At 42.7% G+C, this 17947-nt stretch overlaps 2 protein-coding genes across 3 annotated transcripts; one reads left to right on the top strand and one right to left on the bottom strand.

The window, feature by feature from the left end:
- Positions 1-51: 51 nt before the first annotated feature.
- Positions 52-7587, bottom strand: LOC311102211 (tubulin delta chain-like). Of its 2 annotated transcripts, none has more exons than XM_084143469.1 (8): positions 6709-7034; positions 6463-6610; positions 6025-6241; positions 2374-2605; positions 2046-2210; positions 1607-1747; positions 1299-1482; positions 52-1086 (listed from the first exon to the last, which is right to left on the bottom strand). In XM_084143469.1, the coding sequence occupies exons 1-8, from the start codon at positions 6857-6859 to the stop codon at positions 984-986; spliced, it is 1341 nt and encodes a 446-aa protein (XP_083999595.1). In that variant the 5' UTR covers positions 6860-7034; the 3' UTR covers positions 52-983. The 2 variants fall into 2 exon arrangements, with proteins under 2 accessions (XP_083999595.1, XP_083999596.1); XM_084143470.1 differs by lacking the exon at positions 6709-7034 and adding an exon at positions 7552-7587 and having other exon boundaries at positions 773-1086.
- On the top strand, positions 7078-16441 carry LOC311102209 (ribosomal protein S6 kinase beta-1-like). Its single transcript, XM_084143467.1, has 15 exons — positions 7078-7239; positions 8303-8346; positions 8824-8944; positions 9074-9142; positions 9685-9832; positions 10335-10392; positions 10644-10744; positions 11677-11767; positions 11885-11975; positions 12095-12202; positions 12286-12348; positions 12609-12686; positions 12776-12883; positions 15318-15430; positions 15530-16441. Exons 1-15 carry the CDS (start codon positions 7171-7173, stop codon positions 15783-15785), a joined length of 1518 nt encoding a protein of 505 aa, XP_083999593.1. The 5' UTR covers positions 7078-7170; the 3' UTR covers positions 15786-16441.
- The last annotated feature ends 1506 nt before the right edge of the window (positions 16442-17947 follow it).

The raw sequence follows: 17947 nt of genomic DNA, 5'->3' as shown, positions 1-17947 counted from the left end.
ACTCATTGTAGGTCTAACTATGTAAAAAATTGCTTCCATTCTTGTAAGCTTGCCCCATGTTATTGTATAGAGCATTTTCTACTGTTGAGGTAATGATGCTTAGGCAATCAGAACACCAAGATTGAAAGAATGGTAGAATTTCAACATCCAAAAGGTAAGTGCCAAGATTCTCAAGAAGCATACGGATCGCTATATTGTAAATTGGAGATACATTTCTATTTGAAAATAATGTATTTAAAACAATCTATATGTTAAGGAAAATATGGAATTGATATATTGTCATTTGAAACTAAATATATGAACAAGTTGTATATCATCATGGCTTATTGTTTCACACAGAATGCAATGCTTATTGTCCTGTGCGGGAATTAGTTTTCTGAAGCTGGTTTGTATAGACTTGGTCCTGGTTGTTGCAGGTATTTTACTCCCTCTCCCATCCTGTCAGATAGCTTATCAGACTGGTGTTGACTGTTTGAATCACATGGCGACAACGGTCTGTAAGCTGTCTGAAGTTCTGGGTATTAACCATCTGAAGAGTGCTATCTTTTGTACCATAGTCAAACTTTCAAGCATGTGCTAATTTCAGTACCTTTTGTGGCTAACGGATCAAATCAACATTTGTAGGGCATCATGGCTGTTTTGTGTGCATCAATTGTCTTTTCTGAACAATCTTCAATAAAAAAGCCCTGTCATAAAACATGTTACTTGTTTTTATACCCCTCTAAATGTACTTGAACATTTTATTTTTATTTTTATTAATTCATTTTCATTACACTTTGACTCCTTTGAACATTACACACATGTACTGTTCTCTGGTACCAATGTCCTGTCCAATAAAATGCCAATATAGCATCAGCTCCCTGCATATAATGTCTCAATCGAAAATTACCCTGAAAGTGCATTGTCCAAATTTGCGGTCGGTTTGAATCCCGGTTTTAGTCATATCCAAACAGTATATTACTGGTCCAAAGGAGACAGTAGCATCAAAGTTGACTGTAGCTAGAGATGACCTGTTCAAGAGATGTGAAGCTATCCAGGAAATCCTCCTCTGAGATCCCAAACTTAGTGTACTGATGAATGTAGGCCCTATGGAAGAAAAGACACCACATCAATATGTGGAAACCCAATAACCTGGGAATGAGGCAGTTTAGATCAGTAGAAGTCTACCATTACCATGCAACATTTCATCTTCTGAAAATGGCATCCCAAACTTTTGCAATAATTGAAAGTAATTACTCATCCTGTTGGAAACCTTCAATATAAGTGAGCCTTTTTTTACATTATGTGTCTAACCGTACCTGGAGGCAAACATGTTCCAGGCTTTCCCCACCATGTTGTCCAGAGGCCTCAGCAGAGTCTGGCTGTTGCTGACCAGTATAGCAGACTTCTCATACTTGTTAAAGGGGACTGGGGTTTTCCACATGCTGAAAGCCTCATCTGCTGGAAGCCAGGGGGTATATAGGGTCGGATCCTGAAATCCACCTATAGATTTAAAAACATTCAAAAGGAGTGTTGGATTCTAGAATGAATAAAATAGACTCAACTAGTATCTGTATTAAAGTCCAATGTCCCATAGTAGTTAGACACCTATGTACTGGTCTCTTACCTATCTCTGCACTGTTCACATCCTTCCCCCGCAGTATGAGCAGGTTGGCCAGGGAGGTGTTGAAGCCTGGTCTTCTGTGACTCCTGGCCCTCTCTATCCCTTCAGGCTGGTGAGAGGGGGCTCGCACCTGCCAGTCGATGCCTGAAAAATAACAGTCCTCAGAGCATTAACATAAACATCTGGACATGGAACAGTAAACACATGATGGAGAAGCTAGCTTATACAAACTATCATGGCTAAACAAAAAAACGGAGAATACAATTTATGTATGACTAAACAGCATCAATATAAATAGACCCATATTGAGTTGCATGGGGACATCGATTGTTTTGGAATTTCACTGTTATTAATGTCACAGTTAGTCAATACTGGCTCCTAGTGTTCAATATTAGTATAGCACTCATTTCTGACCAATGCACTATGACAACACAACACTTGCCTTCCTCCATTTTGGCGTTGGCAATAAGCATCTGACGTAGGTGTTTGAGCAGGGCCGGCCAGGTGAACATGCTGTAAGCCATGGAGGAGCTGGACACCTGGGGAATGTTGCAGACGCTGAGCAGCTTGTACTCTGGGTGACACACCAGGCCGCTCATCAGTTCACCTGGAAACACAGTACACAGTGTGTGATATGCTACTTCCAAGACTTTCTGACACACTGGTTTGTTTCGTCCCCCTACTACATTTGAAGGGGGCATAGGTTTATGTGTGTATATGTACAGAATGTGTGTTGTTACAGTACAGTGTTGATGCTGCTCAGTACTCACCTATGGGGTTTCTATTGTAGAGACCATGGGAGTTACCAGTGAGTGCAGGCTGCAGAACACTCCCTAGCTGGTGGGCGATGACTTTGTTGACGTCACTGAATGATATGTGTTTGATATTCATGAGCTGGGCACAGATCTTGTGAACCGTGTCATTTTCATGAACCAGGATGGCATCCGAGAGCTGGTAGAGGTGTGACAGTGTGAGCACAGAGTTGTAGTTCTGGACAATCACCTTCAAAGGAAAGCACAATACAACAGTTATTGAAAACTGGTCATCCAAAGAGTACTGATGATGATGATGTTTCTAACTTCAGAAATTATATTATTGTAACCGTGTAATTTATTTTTAATTTCTACTTTGGAAATGTGGTTGTCTCACCTAGCTATCTTAAGATGAATGCACTAATTGTAAGTCGCTCAGGATAAGAGCGTCTGCTACATGACAAATGTAAATGTAAAAATTAAATGCTTTGAAATACACTGCTCAAAAAAATAAAGGGAACACTAAAATAACACATCCTAGATCTGAATGAATGAAATAATCTTATTAAATACTTTTTTCTTTACATAGTTGAATGTGCTGACAACAAAATCACACAAAAATTATCAATGGAAATCCACGTGCCGGTATGACCTCCCTACAACACCTGGGCATGCTCCTGATGAGGTGGCGGATGGTCTCCTGAGGGATCTCCTCTCAGACCTGGACTAAAGCATCCGCCAACTCCTGGACAGTCTGTGGTGCAACGTGGCGTTGGTGGATGGAGCGAGACATGATGTCCCAGATGTGCTCAATTGGATTCAGGTCTGGGGAACGGGCGGGCCAGTCCATAGCATCAATGCCTTCCTCTTGCAGGAACTGCTGACACACTCCAGCCACATGAGGTCTAGCATTGTCTTGCATTAGGAGGAACCCAGGGCCAACCGCACCAGCATATGGTCTCACAAGGGGTCTGAGGATCTCATCTCGGTACCTAATGGCAGTCAGGCTACCTCTGGCGAGCACATGGAGGGCTGTGCGGCCCCCCAAAGAAATGCCACCCCACACCATGACTGACCCACCGCCAAACCGGTCATGCTGGAAGATGTTGCAGGCAGCAGAACGTTCTCCACGGCGTCTCCAGACTCTGTCACGTCTGTCACATGTGCTCAGTGTGAACCTGCTTTCATCTGTGAAGAGCACAGGGCGCCAGTGGCGATTTTGCCAATCTTGGTGTTCTCTGGCAAATGCCAAACGTCCTGCACGGTGTTGGGCTGTAAGCACAACCCCCACCTGTGGACGTCGGGCCCTCATACCACCCTCATGGAGTCTGTTTCTGACCGTTTGAGCAGACACATGCACATTTGTGGCCTGCTGGAGGTCATTTTGCAGGGCTCTGGCAGTGCTCCTCCTGCTCCTCCTTGCACAAAGGCGGAGGTAGCGGTCCTGCTGCTGGGTTGTTGCCCTCCTACGGCCTCCTCCACGTCTCCTGATGTACTGGCCTGTCTCCTGGTAGCGCCTCCATGCTCTGGACACTACGCTGACAGACACAGCAAACCTTCTTGCCACAGCTCGCATTGATGTGCCATCCTGGATGAGCTGCACTACCTGAGCCACTTGTGTGGGTTGTAGACTCCTTCTCATGCTACCACTAGAGTGAAAGTACCGCCAGCATTCAAAAGTGACCAAAACATCAGCCAGGAAGCATAGGAACTGAGAAGTGGTCTGTGGTCACCACCTGCAGAACCACTCCTTTATTGGGGGTGTCTTGCTAATTGCCTATAATTTCCACCTGTTGTCTATTCCATTTGCACAACAGCATGTGACATTTATTGTCAATCAGTGTTGCTTCCTAAGTGGACAGTTTGATTTCACAGAAGTGTGATTGACTTGGAGTTACATTGTGTTGTTTAAGTGTTCCCTTTATTTTTTTGAGCAGTGTATTACTTTCTTATTCCATAGGAAATATGTCTGTATTGTAATGCATAAATTGTAGGCCTTTATATACAGTGCATTTGGAAAGTATTCAGACCACTTAACTTTTTACACATTTTGTTACGTTACAGCCTTATTCTAAAATGGATTTTTAAAATAATAATCCTCATCAATCTACACACAATACCCCATAAAGACAAAGTGAAAACAGGTTTTTAGAAATGTTTGCTAATTTATTACTAATAAAAAACAGAAATACCTTATTTACATAAGTATTCAGACCCTTTACTATGAGACTCAAAAATGAGCTCAGGTGTATCCTGTTTCCATTGATCATCCTTGAGATGTTTCTACTACTTGATTAGAGTCCACCTGTGGTAAATTCAATTGATTGGACATGATTTGGAAAGGCACACACCTGTCTATATAAGGTCCCACAGTTGACAGTGCATGTCAGAGCAAAAACCAAGCCATGAGGTCCAAGGAGTCCGTAGAGCTCCGAGACAGGATTGTGTCGAGGAACAGATCTGGGGAAGGGTACCAAAAAATGCTGCAGCATTGAAAGTCCCCAAGAACACAGTGGCCTCCATCCTTCTTAAATGGAAAAAGTTTGGAACCACCAAGACTCTTCATAGAGCTGGTCGCCCAGCCAAACTGAGCAATCGGGGGAGAAGGGCCTTGGTCAGGGAGGTGACCAAGAACCCGATGGTCACTCTGACAGAGCTCCAGAGTTCCTCTGTGGAGATGGGAGAACCTTCCAGAAGGACAATTATCTCTGCAGCACTCTACCAATCAGGCCTTTATGGTAGAGTGACCAGACAGAAGCCACTCCTCAGTAAAAGGCACATGACAGCCCGCTTGGAGTTTTCCAAAAGGCACCTAAAGGACTCTCAGATCATGAGAAACAAGATTCTCTGGTCTGGTCTGATGAAATCAAGATTTAACTCTTTGGCCTGAATGCCAAGCGTCACATCTGGAGGAAACCTGGCACCATCCCTACGGTGAAGCATGGTGGTGGCAGCACCATGCTGTGGGGATGTTTTTCAGCGGCAGGGACTGGGAGACTAGTCAGGATCGAGGGAAAGATGAATGGCGTAAAGTACAGAGAGAGCCATGATGAAAACCTGCTCCAGAGCGCTCAGGACATTGGGGCGAAGGTTCACCTTCCAACAGGACAACAACCCTAAGCACACAGCCAAGACAACGCAGGAGTGGCTTCTGGACAAGTCTCTGAATGTCCTTGAGTGGCCCAGCCAGAGCCCAGGCTTGAACCTTATCAAACATCTCGGGAGAGACCTGAAAATAGCTGTGCAGCGACGCTCCCCATCCAACCTGACAGAACTTGAGAGGATCTGCAGAGAAGAATGAGAGAAACTACCCAAACACAGGTGTACCAAGCTTGTAGCATTATACCCAAGAAGACTCAAGGCTGTAATCGCTGCCAAAGGTGCTTCAACAAAGTACTGAGTAAAGGGTCTGAATACTTATGTAAATGTGATATTTCATTTGCAAACACTTTTACATTTGCAAACATTTCTAAAAACCTGTTTTTGCTTTGTCATTATGGGGTATTGTGTGTAGATTGATGAGGAAAAACAATTTTATCAATTTTAGAATAAGGCTGTAATGTAACAAAATGTTGAAAAAGTCAAGGGGTCTGAATACTTTCTGAATGCAATGTATATGTCTGTTGCCAGATCTGTGATGTTTTCCAGGTGCTGAAGCAAGCCTCTTACCTCTCCAGTGCCATAGGGCCATGTCAGGTGGTTGAGGATGAAGGAGTTTGGGTAGGCATCCCGGAGACACTGAGTGACATATGTGCCCACTCCTGACCCTGTGCCACCTGCCACACTCATCATGGCCATGATTCCTGCCAGACGGTCACAGCTCTCCACCTCTCTCCTCACAATGTCCACCACTACCTCCTCATGACGCGGTCCATGGACACAGTATCTACACAGAAAGAAAAGAAAACACAGCGTTGTCATATTACAGTGCAATGGACACTGCTGTCAGGTGCGGGGCGTGTGGTGCATACAGTTTTTCCTAACTACATGATGTCACCTGACCAGTTTTTCCTGTCATTTCGTGTGGTCATGAAAAACTCAGAGCCTTTATAATTACAAGGTGGCCAGCCCCTCCAAACAAATGTTGCACCTTGAAAACATCCTTACCCATTCGCCCAGTTGTTTCCAGAACCCTGTTTCTGACTGAAGTGTGAAAGGTCCCCATATCTCCACTTCCCAGATTTGGCAGCCTTTGCAATACTCTGTGAGATGACTTTGGGTTCCATGTCAATCAGTACTGACCTTGCCACCAGGTCTGTGCAAAGACAACATTACATGTTAAATACACATCTGTTACGTTTACATGTTAGAAGAGGAGCAACAGTTTATTATCATTAGGAATAGTTAACCTACTTCTATTTGCAGTCTCATTGAAGAACCGCTCACTGCTGCATTCACTGTAAACCTTTCTTTGAGTATCGTTTGCATCATTGCTGATCACCTCGAAGAACTCTTGGCCTACCTGGTTGCCACATTGTCCAAGTTGTACTGTCACGATGGACATTACTATTCCTGCTTGCAAAAGCTGTTGTTTACAAGTATGTTCGCCTAAATATTCACTGACTATGTGTGGAAAATAAGCTTGCTAGCTATGTTTCCTCCAACTGTCAATGACAGTTTCATGTTTGGATTCCAGTCTGGTTTGAAGCTCGCCGCGTTTCCTGCAACAAATCGATCATGTCCGAGCTTCACTTGGTTTGTTGTGTGGTGCGCATGCTCCGTGTAGTAGCCGGTTATGGCGGCGGCGATGTGTGTTTGTCCATGAGGCGGGTAGCGCGAGCTATTCTCACGGACTGAACTTGAACGAAAGCAGCGATGGCGGGTGTATTCGACATCGATTTGGATCAGCCGGAGGAAAATGTCTCCGACGATGAGCTCGAGGAGGTAATTCTGTCGGGTGCTCGATTCTGTCGGGTGTGGTTGCACGAGTATTCGATGTAACTGCTAATAGCCATGCTAGCTAGCTTACTAGGTAGCCATAGGCCTGTCGTCTTGGTTTGTTGCCAATGCTTTAGGCCAAATTTTGACAACGCTACCAGCTACCATTATAGCTAGCCACACAGATCAGCCAGCTAAGTTAACACATGAGCTGTCACTTGTTCTCAGCTGTTGCGAGATAGTTGTTATACATTGAATTACTACATTTGCATACGTACTGCTTTATACTAATATTGAATATTAAATTTTCAAACTTACTAGACAGAGTCTGTGTGCAGCAAAGGCAAGCGTGCTTTGGTTGCTGGCGTGCAACAGTTTATTTTGGCATTTTGCAATTTGGAACAATATGGACTGGAGGTCCTTATGTGTACACACAGGCAGATCCCAAATTGGACAATATTTTAATCATGGGTTATAGTGGACATGCACAGTTCTGATAGGTCTATCTATTAACAATTTGTGATAACTAGCTAGTGAGTTGACTGTATAGGGCCGTGTTTACATATGAACGAACTGTATTCATGTTCTGACAGTTAGCTACCAAGAATGACAACTCAATTGAACATTTCATGTTCAGTGCCCTTCGGCAATGATTTTGTGCAACACTGAATATCACGTCACATATTTTTGGGGTGTAAAATATCTACCTCCATAAAGATTTGTAAACATTTTATGACATAATAAACGTAAATTAGGGGTCAATTACAAGGCTGTCAAGATAAAGAAAAGCAGGTTACAGCTCAAGATCCGCTATCCAGGGTTCTGAAATAAATGTAATGATGGTATGCTCTCGCATGTTGGCCTATGTTGAGTTAATGTTTTAGCTAATATTGCATTGATTTCAGTTGATGTCCTTCCATCTTGCGTCTAAGATTGAACACTTTTATAATATAATCAACATTCCTGTTGAATCTAATGAGATGCTACTGCGGTTCTATGGCTCTGCAGTGATTTCAGTAACAACGCAGATTTGTTTTTACAATGTGCTAATTTACATTTTCTGTCATAGGCTCAGATCAACGATTTCATGGACCAGTGCAGCGGCTTTGAATTGTAAGTGTTGACACTTAGCATTATGAAGGCCTGGTCGATTAAATCATTCTGTTGAACAGTTACAGTGTTGAACAGTTCCTGAGTGGCGCAGTGGTCTAAGGCACTGCATCGCAGTGCTAACTGTGCCACTAGAGATCCTGGTTCGAATCCAGGCTCTGTCGCAGCCGGCCGCGACCGGGAGACTCATGGGCGGCGCACAATTGGCCCAGCGTCGTCCAGGGTAGGGGAGGGAATGGCCGGCAGGGATGTAGCTCAGTTGATAGAGCATGGCGTTTGCAACGCCAGGGTTGTGGGTTCGATTCCCACGGGGGGCCAGTATAAAAAAATGATGTATTCACTAACTGTAAGTCGCTCTGGATAAGAGCGTCTGCTAAATGACTAAAATGTAAATGTAAATGTACAGTAATTTTACCGTGTTTCGGTCAGTGTATTTAAAGTGAGCATATAGTTACTTACATACATTACTTCTTTCCCCAGCAATATGGACGACTGTGAGAAGATTGAGATATCTGAGGACAACGTCAACCAAGGAACAGAGAACATCAGGCCAGAGTGTTTTGAGCTGCTGCGGGTGCTGGGAAAGGGCGGTTATGGAAAGGTATCCTCTTATTCAAATGTTTTTTCATAGGCTTACTTTAATGAAGTATTATTGAAATTCCATATCACACTTGTCATTATTTGGCCTGGCCCATTGTGTTGAACTGGTTATTACCTTCTTCTTTTTTAGGTTTTTCAAGTTCGAAAAGTTGCTGGAGCAGCATCGGGGAAGATATTTGCAATGAAGGTTTTAAAGAAGGTACCTAAAAACAACATTCAAACACATTTACATTTAGTACATCATTGGCAGCATGCATAGCCCTCAAGTGTCTCTCAATTTTGTCTCAAACTTAGTAAATATGCAAATTAACTAATTGTTTTATGTTGCTTCAGTGTGCAAATATTTCCTTGAAGTCTTTTGGTGGGTAAGGTCTTGTTGGTAGTTGCCATCTTCGCTGCTGCAGACTTGGCTGTTAATAAGCTGTCTCAGACCATTTGACTTAGCACAATAGATAGTGCTTTTGCTTGATCGGTGAAAGGGACTTTAATGACCGATGCAGTCACATACCACTTCATCAAGATTTGTCCACCAAGCTATGCTACAAAAATGCACCCAAAAGCCAATTGCTTAATTTCAAACAGAAATGTTCTAAGCAACACTGAGTTACATGTTAGTGCATTCTTGACAGTGGCGGCTTGTCTTGAACTAATAATTAAATGTATTTTATCATGCAGCTTTTGAAATGGCAGACTAGCGGTAATAGCATGACTAATGGTCATGAATGTTTTGGGGCCTCGCAGGCTATGATTGTACGCAACGCTAAGGACACGGCCCACACCAAGGCAGAGAGGAACATCCTGGAGGAAGTGAAGCATCCTTTCATCGTGGATCTCATCTACGCCTTCCAGACGGGGGGCAAGCTGTACCTCATCCTGGAGTACCTCAGTGGTCAGTAAATCAGGGGTCACACAGGCAGTTTCACCAGAAGATAAACAACCATCCATTCTTTCCACACTCTTCCTGTTGCCCAAGAGTTGCTGGGAAGTCGGTCTGAATCTCCTTCCACATTAGCAGTCCCAGTCATGCAGATGGTTTCTCTTCTTAAACCAAAGGATGGTTTCACCAAAATTATGATTGAAATAATCTGAATTGGTTGTCACACACAGGACGTTGGCCTTTACATACTTTACATCAACACTTAATGGGCCTCTGCTCATTGCATCTAACCATAATGTATGTAATAGTGTCTACATCCTGTCTACCATCCCATCCTGTCTGTGCACCTCTAGAGTTACAGAGAATAATGCACACTATTGTATGTGAAATTCAGTCAATGTCAGGATTCAAAATGTAAATGGATGAAAGAGTTAATTTGGTGTAGTCTCCCCACAATTATTTTGTGCAACACTACAATTGTTTCAGTTTTATTTCATTTTGTTGTAATTTTCAGGTGGAGAGCTGTTTATGCAACTGGAAAGAGAGGGGATTTTTATGGAAGACACAGCCTGGTGAGTAGAGATTATGAAAGGCAATGTAGTCATACCAGTGGCAGTTTTCTTACATCCACTGTAGTAAGACAAGTCTTTGGAATAACCTACACCAGTATGTTAGTTGGTGAAAGGGAAAATGCAATTTACAAAAGCAGTAAACTGAAGATTAGGTTACCAGGTGTTGGCTGTGCCTGGCACAGAAAATAATTTAATAAAAATCATTATAGTGTGTATATACAATGTAAATGTGGTTTCTTTCTTATCTGCAGCTTTTACCTGGCAGAAATCTCCATGGCTCTGGGCCATCTGCACCAGAAAGGCATCATCTATAGAGACCTGAAGCCTGAAAATATCATGCTTAACAACCAAGGTAATGCTGGAGCTGGGCAAGGATGTCAGAACAAATGTTCTGAGTTGCAATCATGTTCACTGCAAGTCAGACAATATTTGATGCTACATTACATTTACATTTTAGTCATTTAGCAGACGCTCTTATCCAGAGCGACTTACAAGAGCAATTAGGGTTAAGTGCCTTGCTCAAGGGCACATCGCCAGATTTTTCACCTAGTCGGCTAGGGATTAGAACCAGCGACCTTTTGGTTACTGGCACAACGCTCTTAACCACTAAGCTACCTGCCGCCCCATTAGAAGTAATGTATGTAAGTAACTATATGCTCACTTTAAATACACTGACCGAAACACGGTAAAATTACTGTAACTGTTCAACAGAATGATTTAATCGACCAGGCCTTCATAATGCTAAGTGTCAACATTAGAAGTTAATACATCCACATTTGTGCTTGTATTTGCACTTCATGTCAGACATTAGGGCTGGGAATTGCCATGGACCTCATGAGATGATATTATCATGATACTTAGGTGCTGATACGATATGGATTGCGATTTTCACGATTCTATATGTATTGTGATTTGATACGGCGATTTTATTGCAATTTGGTGTTCCAAAAATATCGCTCGCTATAAGTCTGCTGCAGAGCATGAGAAAACAAGCTATAGGATGAAAAACACCAGAGTTTTTGCGCAGGTACAGCTGACTAGCGCTAGCTAATGCTACCTACAGTAGCATTAAAAAATATATATATATATATATAAATTGATACTTGGAGTCAAATATCGATATAGTATCGTCCAAAAGAATATTGCGATATGTAACTATTGATTCCCCCTCCCCATCAATATAAGACATAACATTATTCCGCAGTAAATGTAATTTACTAAATGTTCTGCATATCCACCTCAAAGTGAAATTGACTGAATTGTTTCTGTGTTGTGTTTTTCCAGGGCATGTGAAATTGACTGACTTTGGTCTGTGTAAAGAGTCCATCCACGGCGGCACAGTCACCCATACTTTCTGTGGCACCATAGAGTACATGTAAGTCACACTTTGTCACACTGTTCTTCATGTAAATCAGTTGAAAGCTGTGCTATTTTTATCTATTGATTGCCTCAGTATATCATGAAAAGATGTATACAAAATGTTTTGTGTCAGGGCTCCAGAGATCCTGATGAGAAGTGGACACAACAGAGCAGTGGACTGGTGGAGTCTCGGAGCGCTTATGTACGATATGCTGACTGGAGCGGTGAGTGCAAAACTTCTCTCATAGCCTCCTGCTTATAATGATGTGGTAATACAACAACTTCTGTTACAATCAAGTGGTGTTGACCCAAGGTTATTGTTTTGTTTTTTCTTCAAATGTAGCCACCCTTCACTGGTGAAAACAGGAAGAAGACCATTGACAAAATCTTAAAATGCAAGCTGAACCTCCCACCCTACCTCACACAAGAAGCCAGAGATCTCCTGAAAAGGGTGACTTTTTGTTTAACAAATTGTATCTTTTTATTTTCGTTTTTGTAATCTCATATGTATTTATACATGTTCTTGTTTTTCAGCTGCTGAAGAGAAATGCCTCGTCAAGACTTGGAGCAGGGGCCGGAGATGCTACAGAGGTGCAGGTGAGAACAAGAGAAGGAGTGGAACATTTTTGCATGGAGTGACTTGATGCTGTCAAGAAGAAACTGTAACCTCAACCTTGAGGGCAGGAGAGTTCGAGATTCAACCCCATTCTGGCAAGCGCCACTTTCTGTCTCAATCCTTTGATCACAATACAACAGAAGATGACCCTAAATAGAAGTGTTCACAAGTGAGAGGCGACAGGGAAGTATTGAAATTAAAAAGCTATTGTTATAATTATTTTCTGATGATCTTTCCTTAGGCTCATCCCTTCTTCCGACACATTAACTGGGAAGAGCTCCTGGCCAGGAAAGTGGAGCCTCCATTCAAGCCTTTTCTGGTAAGCAGCAGAAGAGCTTCTGTTTTAGACATCCTTTCAAGCTCTCACAGGCTTTAGACTGTAACACACCTGATCTCTTGTATCCAAAGCAATCCGCTGAAGACGTGAGCCAGTTTGACTCCAAGTTCACCAGCCAGACACCAGTAGACAGCCCAGACGACTCCACGCTCAGTGAAAGCGCCAACCAAGCCTTTCTGGTAAAACGGCTACATACTTTGTTTTTACAGCTTTTTCTTTTGTTGTTACATGTACATTCTAAAGACATTTTATACTGAACAAAAATATAAACGCAACAGGCAACAATTTAAGTGATTCTACTGAGTTACAATTCATATAAGGAAATCAGTCAATTGAAATAAATTAATTAGGCCCTAATCTATGGATTTCACATGACTGGGCAGTTGTGCAGCCATGGGTGGGCATGGGAGGGCATAGGCCAACCCACTTGGGAGCCAGGCCCACTCACTGGGGAGCCTGGCCCAGCCAATCGGAATAAGTTTTTCCCCACAAAAGGGCTTTATTACAGACAGAAATAGTCCTCAGTTTCATCAGCTGTCCGGGTGGCTGGTCTCAGACGATCCCGCATGTGGAGGTCCTGGGCTGGCGTGGTTACACATTGTGTGTGGTTGTGAGGCCAGTTGGATGTACTGCCAAATTCTCTAAAATGACGTTGGAGGCGGCTTATGGTAGAGAAATGAACATTAAATTCTCTGGCAACAGCTCTGGTGGACATCCCTGCAGTCAGCATGCCAATCGCACACTCCCTCAAAACTTGAAACATCTGTGGCATTGTGTTGTCCCCAGCACAAGGTGAACCTGTGTATTGATCATGCTGTTTAATCAGCTTCTTGATATGCCACACCTGTCAGGTGGATGGATTATCTTGGCAAAGGAGAAATGCTCACTAACAGGGATGTAAACAAATTTGTGCACCGAATGAGAAAAATAAGCTTTTTGTGTGTATGGAAAATTTCTGGTATCTTTTATTTCGGCTCATGGAACATGGGACCAACACTTTACATGTTTATATTTTAGTTCATACATGGCATACAGTGGGGGAAAAAAGTATTTAGTCAGCCACCAATTGTGCAAGTTCTCCCACTTAAAAAGATGAGAGAGGCCTGTAATTTTCATCATAGGTACACGTCAACTATGACAGACAAATTGAGAAAAAAAATTCCAGAAAATCACATTGTAGGATTTTTTATGAATTTATTTGCAAATTATGGTGGAAAATAAGTATTTGGTCACCTACAAACAAGCAAGATTTCTGGCTCTCACAGACCTGTAACTTCTTCTTTAAGAGGCTCCTCTGTCCTCCACTCGTTACCTGTATTAATGGCACCTGTTTGAACTTGTTATCAACCTCAAACAGTTACACTCCAAACTCCACTATGGCCAAGACCAAAGAGCTGTCAAAGGACACCAGAAACAAAATTGTAGACCTGCACCAGGCTGGGAAGACTGAATCTGCAATAGGTAAGCAGCTTGGTTTGAAGAAATCAACTGTGGGAGCAATTATTAGGAAATGGAAGACATACAAGACCACTGATAATCTCCCTCGATCTGGGGCTCCACGCAAGATCTCACCCCGTGGGGTCAAAATGATCAGAAGAACGGTGAGCAAAAATCCCAGAACCACACGGGGGGACCTAGTGAATGACCTGCAGAGAGCTGGGACCAAAGTAACAAAGCCTACCATCAGTAACACACTACGCCGCCAGGGACTCAAATCCTGCAGTGCCAGACGTGTCCCCCTGCTTAAGCCAGTACATGTCCAGGCCCGTCTGAAGTTTGCTAGAGTGCATGTAGATGATCCAGAAGAGAATTGGGAGAATGTCATATGGTCAGATGAAACCAAAATATAACTTTTTGGTAAAAACTCAACTCGTCGTGTTTGGAGGACAAAGAATACTGAGTTGCATCCAAAGAACACCATACCTACTGTGAAGCATGGGGTTGGAAACATCATGCTTTGGGGCTGTTTTTCTGCAAAGGGACCAGGACGACTGATCCGTGTAAAGGAAATAATGAATGGGGCCATGTATCGTGAGATTTTGAGTGAAAACCTCCTTCCATCAGCAAGGGCATTGAAGATGAAACGTGGCTGGGTCTTTCAGCATGACAATGATCCCAAACACACCGCCCGGACAACGAAGGAGTGGCTCGTAAGAAGCATTTCAAGGTCCTGGAGTGGCCTAGCCAGTCTCCAGATCTCAACCCCATAGAAAATCTTTGGAGGGAGTTGAAAGTCTGTGTTGCCCAGTAGTTACATAGCAAGAATAAAGTAATATATATTTGGATGTACTCATACATTATACAACGTGATTTCAGTCATAACTATTATAGAACATGAGCTTTTAAACCCACCCCTCAGCTACTCTCAGTCCATCTCACCTATCTCCGTAAACCGCCCTCTTATGATTTCCATGTGCCATATATTTTTCAACTGTGCTGTGATGTTTCACATAAATTCTGAACCTGTCTAATCGCATAGTACATGTGTTGGTGTTAAGTGTTCATTTTGCTCATAATACAAAATCATGATATGACAGCGTTCACCTTAATTTCTCCTTAATACATTTGTAGGCAGTACTGGTGACCATAACCCCTCTGTCATTGCTTCTGCAGGGCTTTACGTATGTTGCTCCATCAGTACTGGAAAACGTCAAGGAAAAGTTCTCATTCGAGCCAAAAATCCGCTCACCCCGACGGTTTTTGGGGAGCCCAAGAACACCAGTCAGGTATTCCATAGTTTCAGCCACTTCGGCTGTTCCTACATAGCTTGTACAGTAACATTGAATATGCCACATCACCACAGTATGTCCCCTATTCCTTTTCAGCCCTCTCAAGTACTCTGCTGGTGACGAGTGGCCCCGGGGCCCCTTGATGCCCGGCGGATCCTCTCTATGTCTCCAATCGCCCCAGGAGCAGGTCATGGAGGTATCAACCCCAGAACAAATGGAGGTGCAGGCTAGCTCTGAGGCCTCGGCCCCCCTGCCCATCCGCCAGCCTACGGGGGCCAACCTGTCCCAGTTCAAACAACAGGCCTACCCTGTCATGGCCAAGCGGCCCGAGCATCTACGCATTAACCTATGACCAGCAGTTCATCTTAGAGTATTATATTTACTTTGTTGATTTTTATTTTTTTATTTTTTTTAAAGATAAGGACACTACAGACAATGAAACATTCAATTTCACTTCTACACACACACCATCACTACCTGAAGTCTCCCTCAGGCTGTAACCAGTGAGCTGCAGCTGAGCTCTGCAGACTAGGCCACTCCCTCAGGTCCCCTTGACCTCTTCACCCTGACCCCTAGCAGGACTGGACCAGTGGGAAGGGGCATCACTTTGGATCTTTAACTTTTTTTTATTACTCCATCCTACCGTGAAAAAAAGGAATGAGATAAAATGTATCAAATGTGACCCATCACATTTCACACTAACGTGCAGTATATAAAACATCATCCAAAGTGCTTCATGTTAGATGATCGAATGCTGATGAGGAATGAATTGCTTCCACTGTACACTTGGGAGATTTTACAGTATTTCTTGTAGATTGCTTCCTGGCTCAGAATGAAATCATGAATTATTGTTAATTGAAAAATATATATGATTGGGAGGGGTATCAATAAGCTGAGGTTCTGAACATAGCTTTATGTCTTAAGTATTTTACAAAAGGAATGCAGCTACTGTGCTATATCAATGATGGATCAATTCATGAGGGCCTCAATAAAAACAATGTTTACTTTTTACTTTCTTTCACTTTTAGTGTCTGAATTACATTTTTTTTTTTATGTTTATTATTTTCCAATAAATAAGACCGAAATACAAACATTGACAATAATTGTACTGTTTAATTGGATGGCAGATTTAGAGGACAAAACAAAACTTAATTTACACATACTAAAATAAAAATGTCCTATTAGGTGTCTGAATTACTAACTGAATGGGGAGTTTAGGTTATTACATTTGTTCTTGTGCTGAGAGAGAAGAGGATGTTGTGTCAGGTAAGAGCTAAATGAGTACATGCATATCCTCTATAATAGTAAACATGAATAATAACTCTCATAGTGTATTTTTAATTGTTTGGAAGGTACCATTGCTTAGTTGGACTAGAATTACTGTGACAAAGTCCCAGGACTATGACTTTAAAACGTCTTAAACCTCACCTGGTTCGTATCCTGCCTAGATTAAATTCTGCTGCCTGGCCAACCTTGGCATAAAGTAAATATGGCCAGTTCAAGTCAGTAACTCAGCTTTCCAGCCTGTCGTACCAGCTCTCCTTGAATAATATTTGCCAGCATCAACAACCTCATGTATAAATTATTTTCACCTCTTCGCTGTGGAAATCTCTGCTACTGTCCTTTCTAAACCAGCAGTCGCCAATCTGAGAGCCAGACGGGGTGGCGGCTGCGAATTTCCGTAAAAATACATATACTAGTGCTGCCGCCACATGGTGGTAAATGGTACTGCATGACTGTGCACTTTGGATTTTGCCAGATAAAAACAATGATACTGACACTAAAGTTTAGACTCATAATGAACCATATGATATTTTGTGAAATGAATCAATTTTATCTGCTTTTTCAAACGTATTGAAGATTTTATTAGATACACACTGGATGTATTGATGTTCTGGTTAGTATTTGAATTCTCGAGCCGACTACATTTACATTTTAGTCATTTAGCAGACGCTCTTATCCAGAGCGACTTACAGTTATTGTCTGTGCCCTTGAGCAAGGCACTTAACCCTAATTGCTCCTGTAAGTCGCTCTGGATAAGAGCATCTGATAAATTACTTAAATGTAAAGGCATAGTTCATCCAAACTACAAAATGGCACTTACCCTGTAACCAGTCTATGGGCAAGGTATGAGAGCAATTCAAGTCATGGGACCGATTTTAGCATTTTTCGCGCATCATGACTCCGGAGTGGCGCAGTGGTCTAAGGCACTGTATCGCAGTGCTAGCTGTGCCACTAGAGATCCTGGTTCGAGTCCAGGCTCTGTCGCAGCCGGCCGCGACTGGGAGACCCATGGGCGGCGCACAATTGGTCCAGCGTCGTCCAAGGTAGGGGAGGGTTTGGCCGGCAGGGATGTGGGTTCGTTTCCCACGGGGGGCCAGTATGAGAAAAAAAACTTTAAAAAAAAACAAAAAACATGTATGCATTCACTAACTGTAAATCGCTCTGGATAAGAGCGTCTGCTAAAATGACTAAAATGTAAATGTCCAAATCCCAAAGTATCTCAAATTGATT

Source organism: Coregonus lavaretus (genome assembly GCF_964263955.1).
Source record: "Coregonus lavaretus genome assembly, chromosome: 26".
Taxonomy (NCBI): Eukaryota; Metazoa; Chordata; class Actinopteri; order Salmoniformes; family Salmonidae; genus Coregonus; species Coregonus lavaretus.
The sequence above is the reverse complement of the archived record's forward strand: the minus strand, read 5'-3'. Positions and strand labels throughout refer to the sequence as shown.

Coding starts and splice junctions, on each gene's coding strand:
- LOC311102211 (XM_084143469.1), bottom strand. CDS start 6,859: ATGTCCATCGTGACAGTACAACTTGGACAATGTGGCAACCAGGTAGGC. Junction 6,611..6,708: donor CAATGAGACTGCAAATAGAA/GTAGGTTAACTA, acceptor GTCTTTGCACAG/ACCTGGTGGCAAGGTCAGTA. Junction 1,087..1,298: donor TGGAACATGTTTGCCTCCAG/GTACGGTTAGAC, acceptor TTTCTTCCATAG/GGCCTACATTCATCAGTACA.
- LOC311102209 (XM_084143467.1), top strand. CDS start 7,171: ATGGCGGGTGTATTCGACATCGATTTGGATCAGCCGGAGGAAAATGTC. Junction 7,240..8,302: donor CCGACGATGAGCTCGAGGAG/GTAATTCTGTCG, acceptor TTTCTGTCATAG/GCTCAGATCAACGATTTCAT. Junction 8,347..8,823: donor CAGTGCAGCGGCTTTGAATT/GTAAGTGTTGAC, acceptor TTCTTTCCCCAG/CAATATGGACGACTGTGAGA.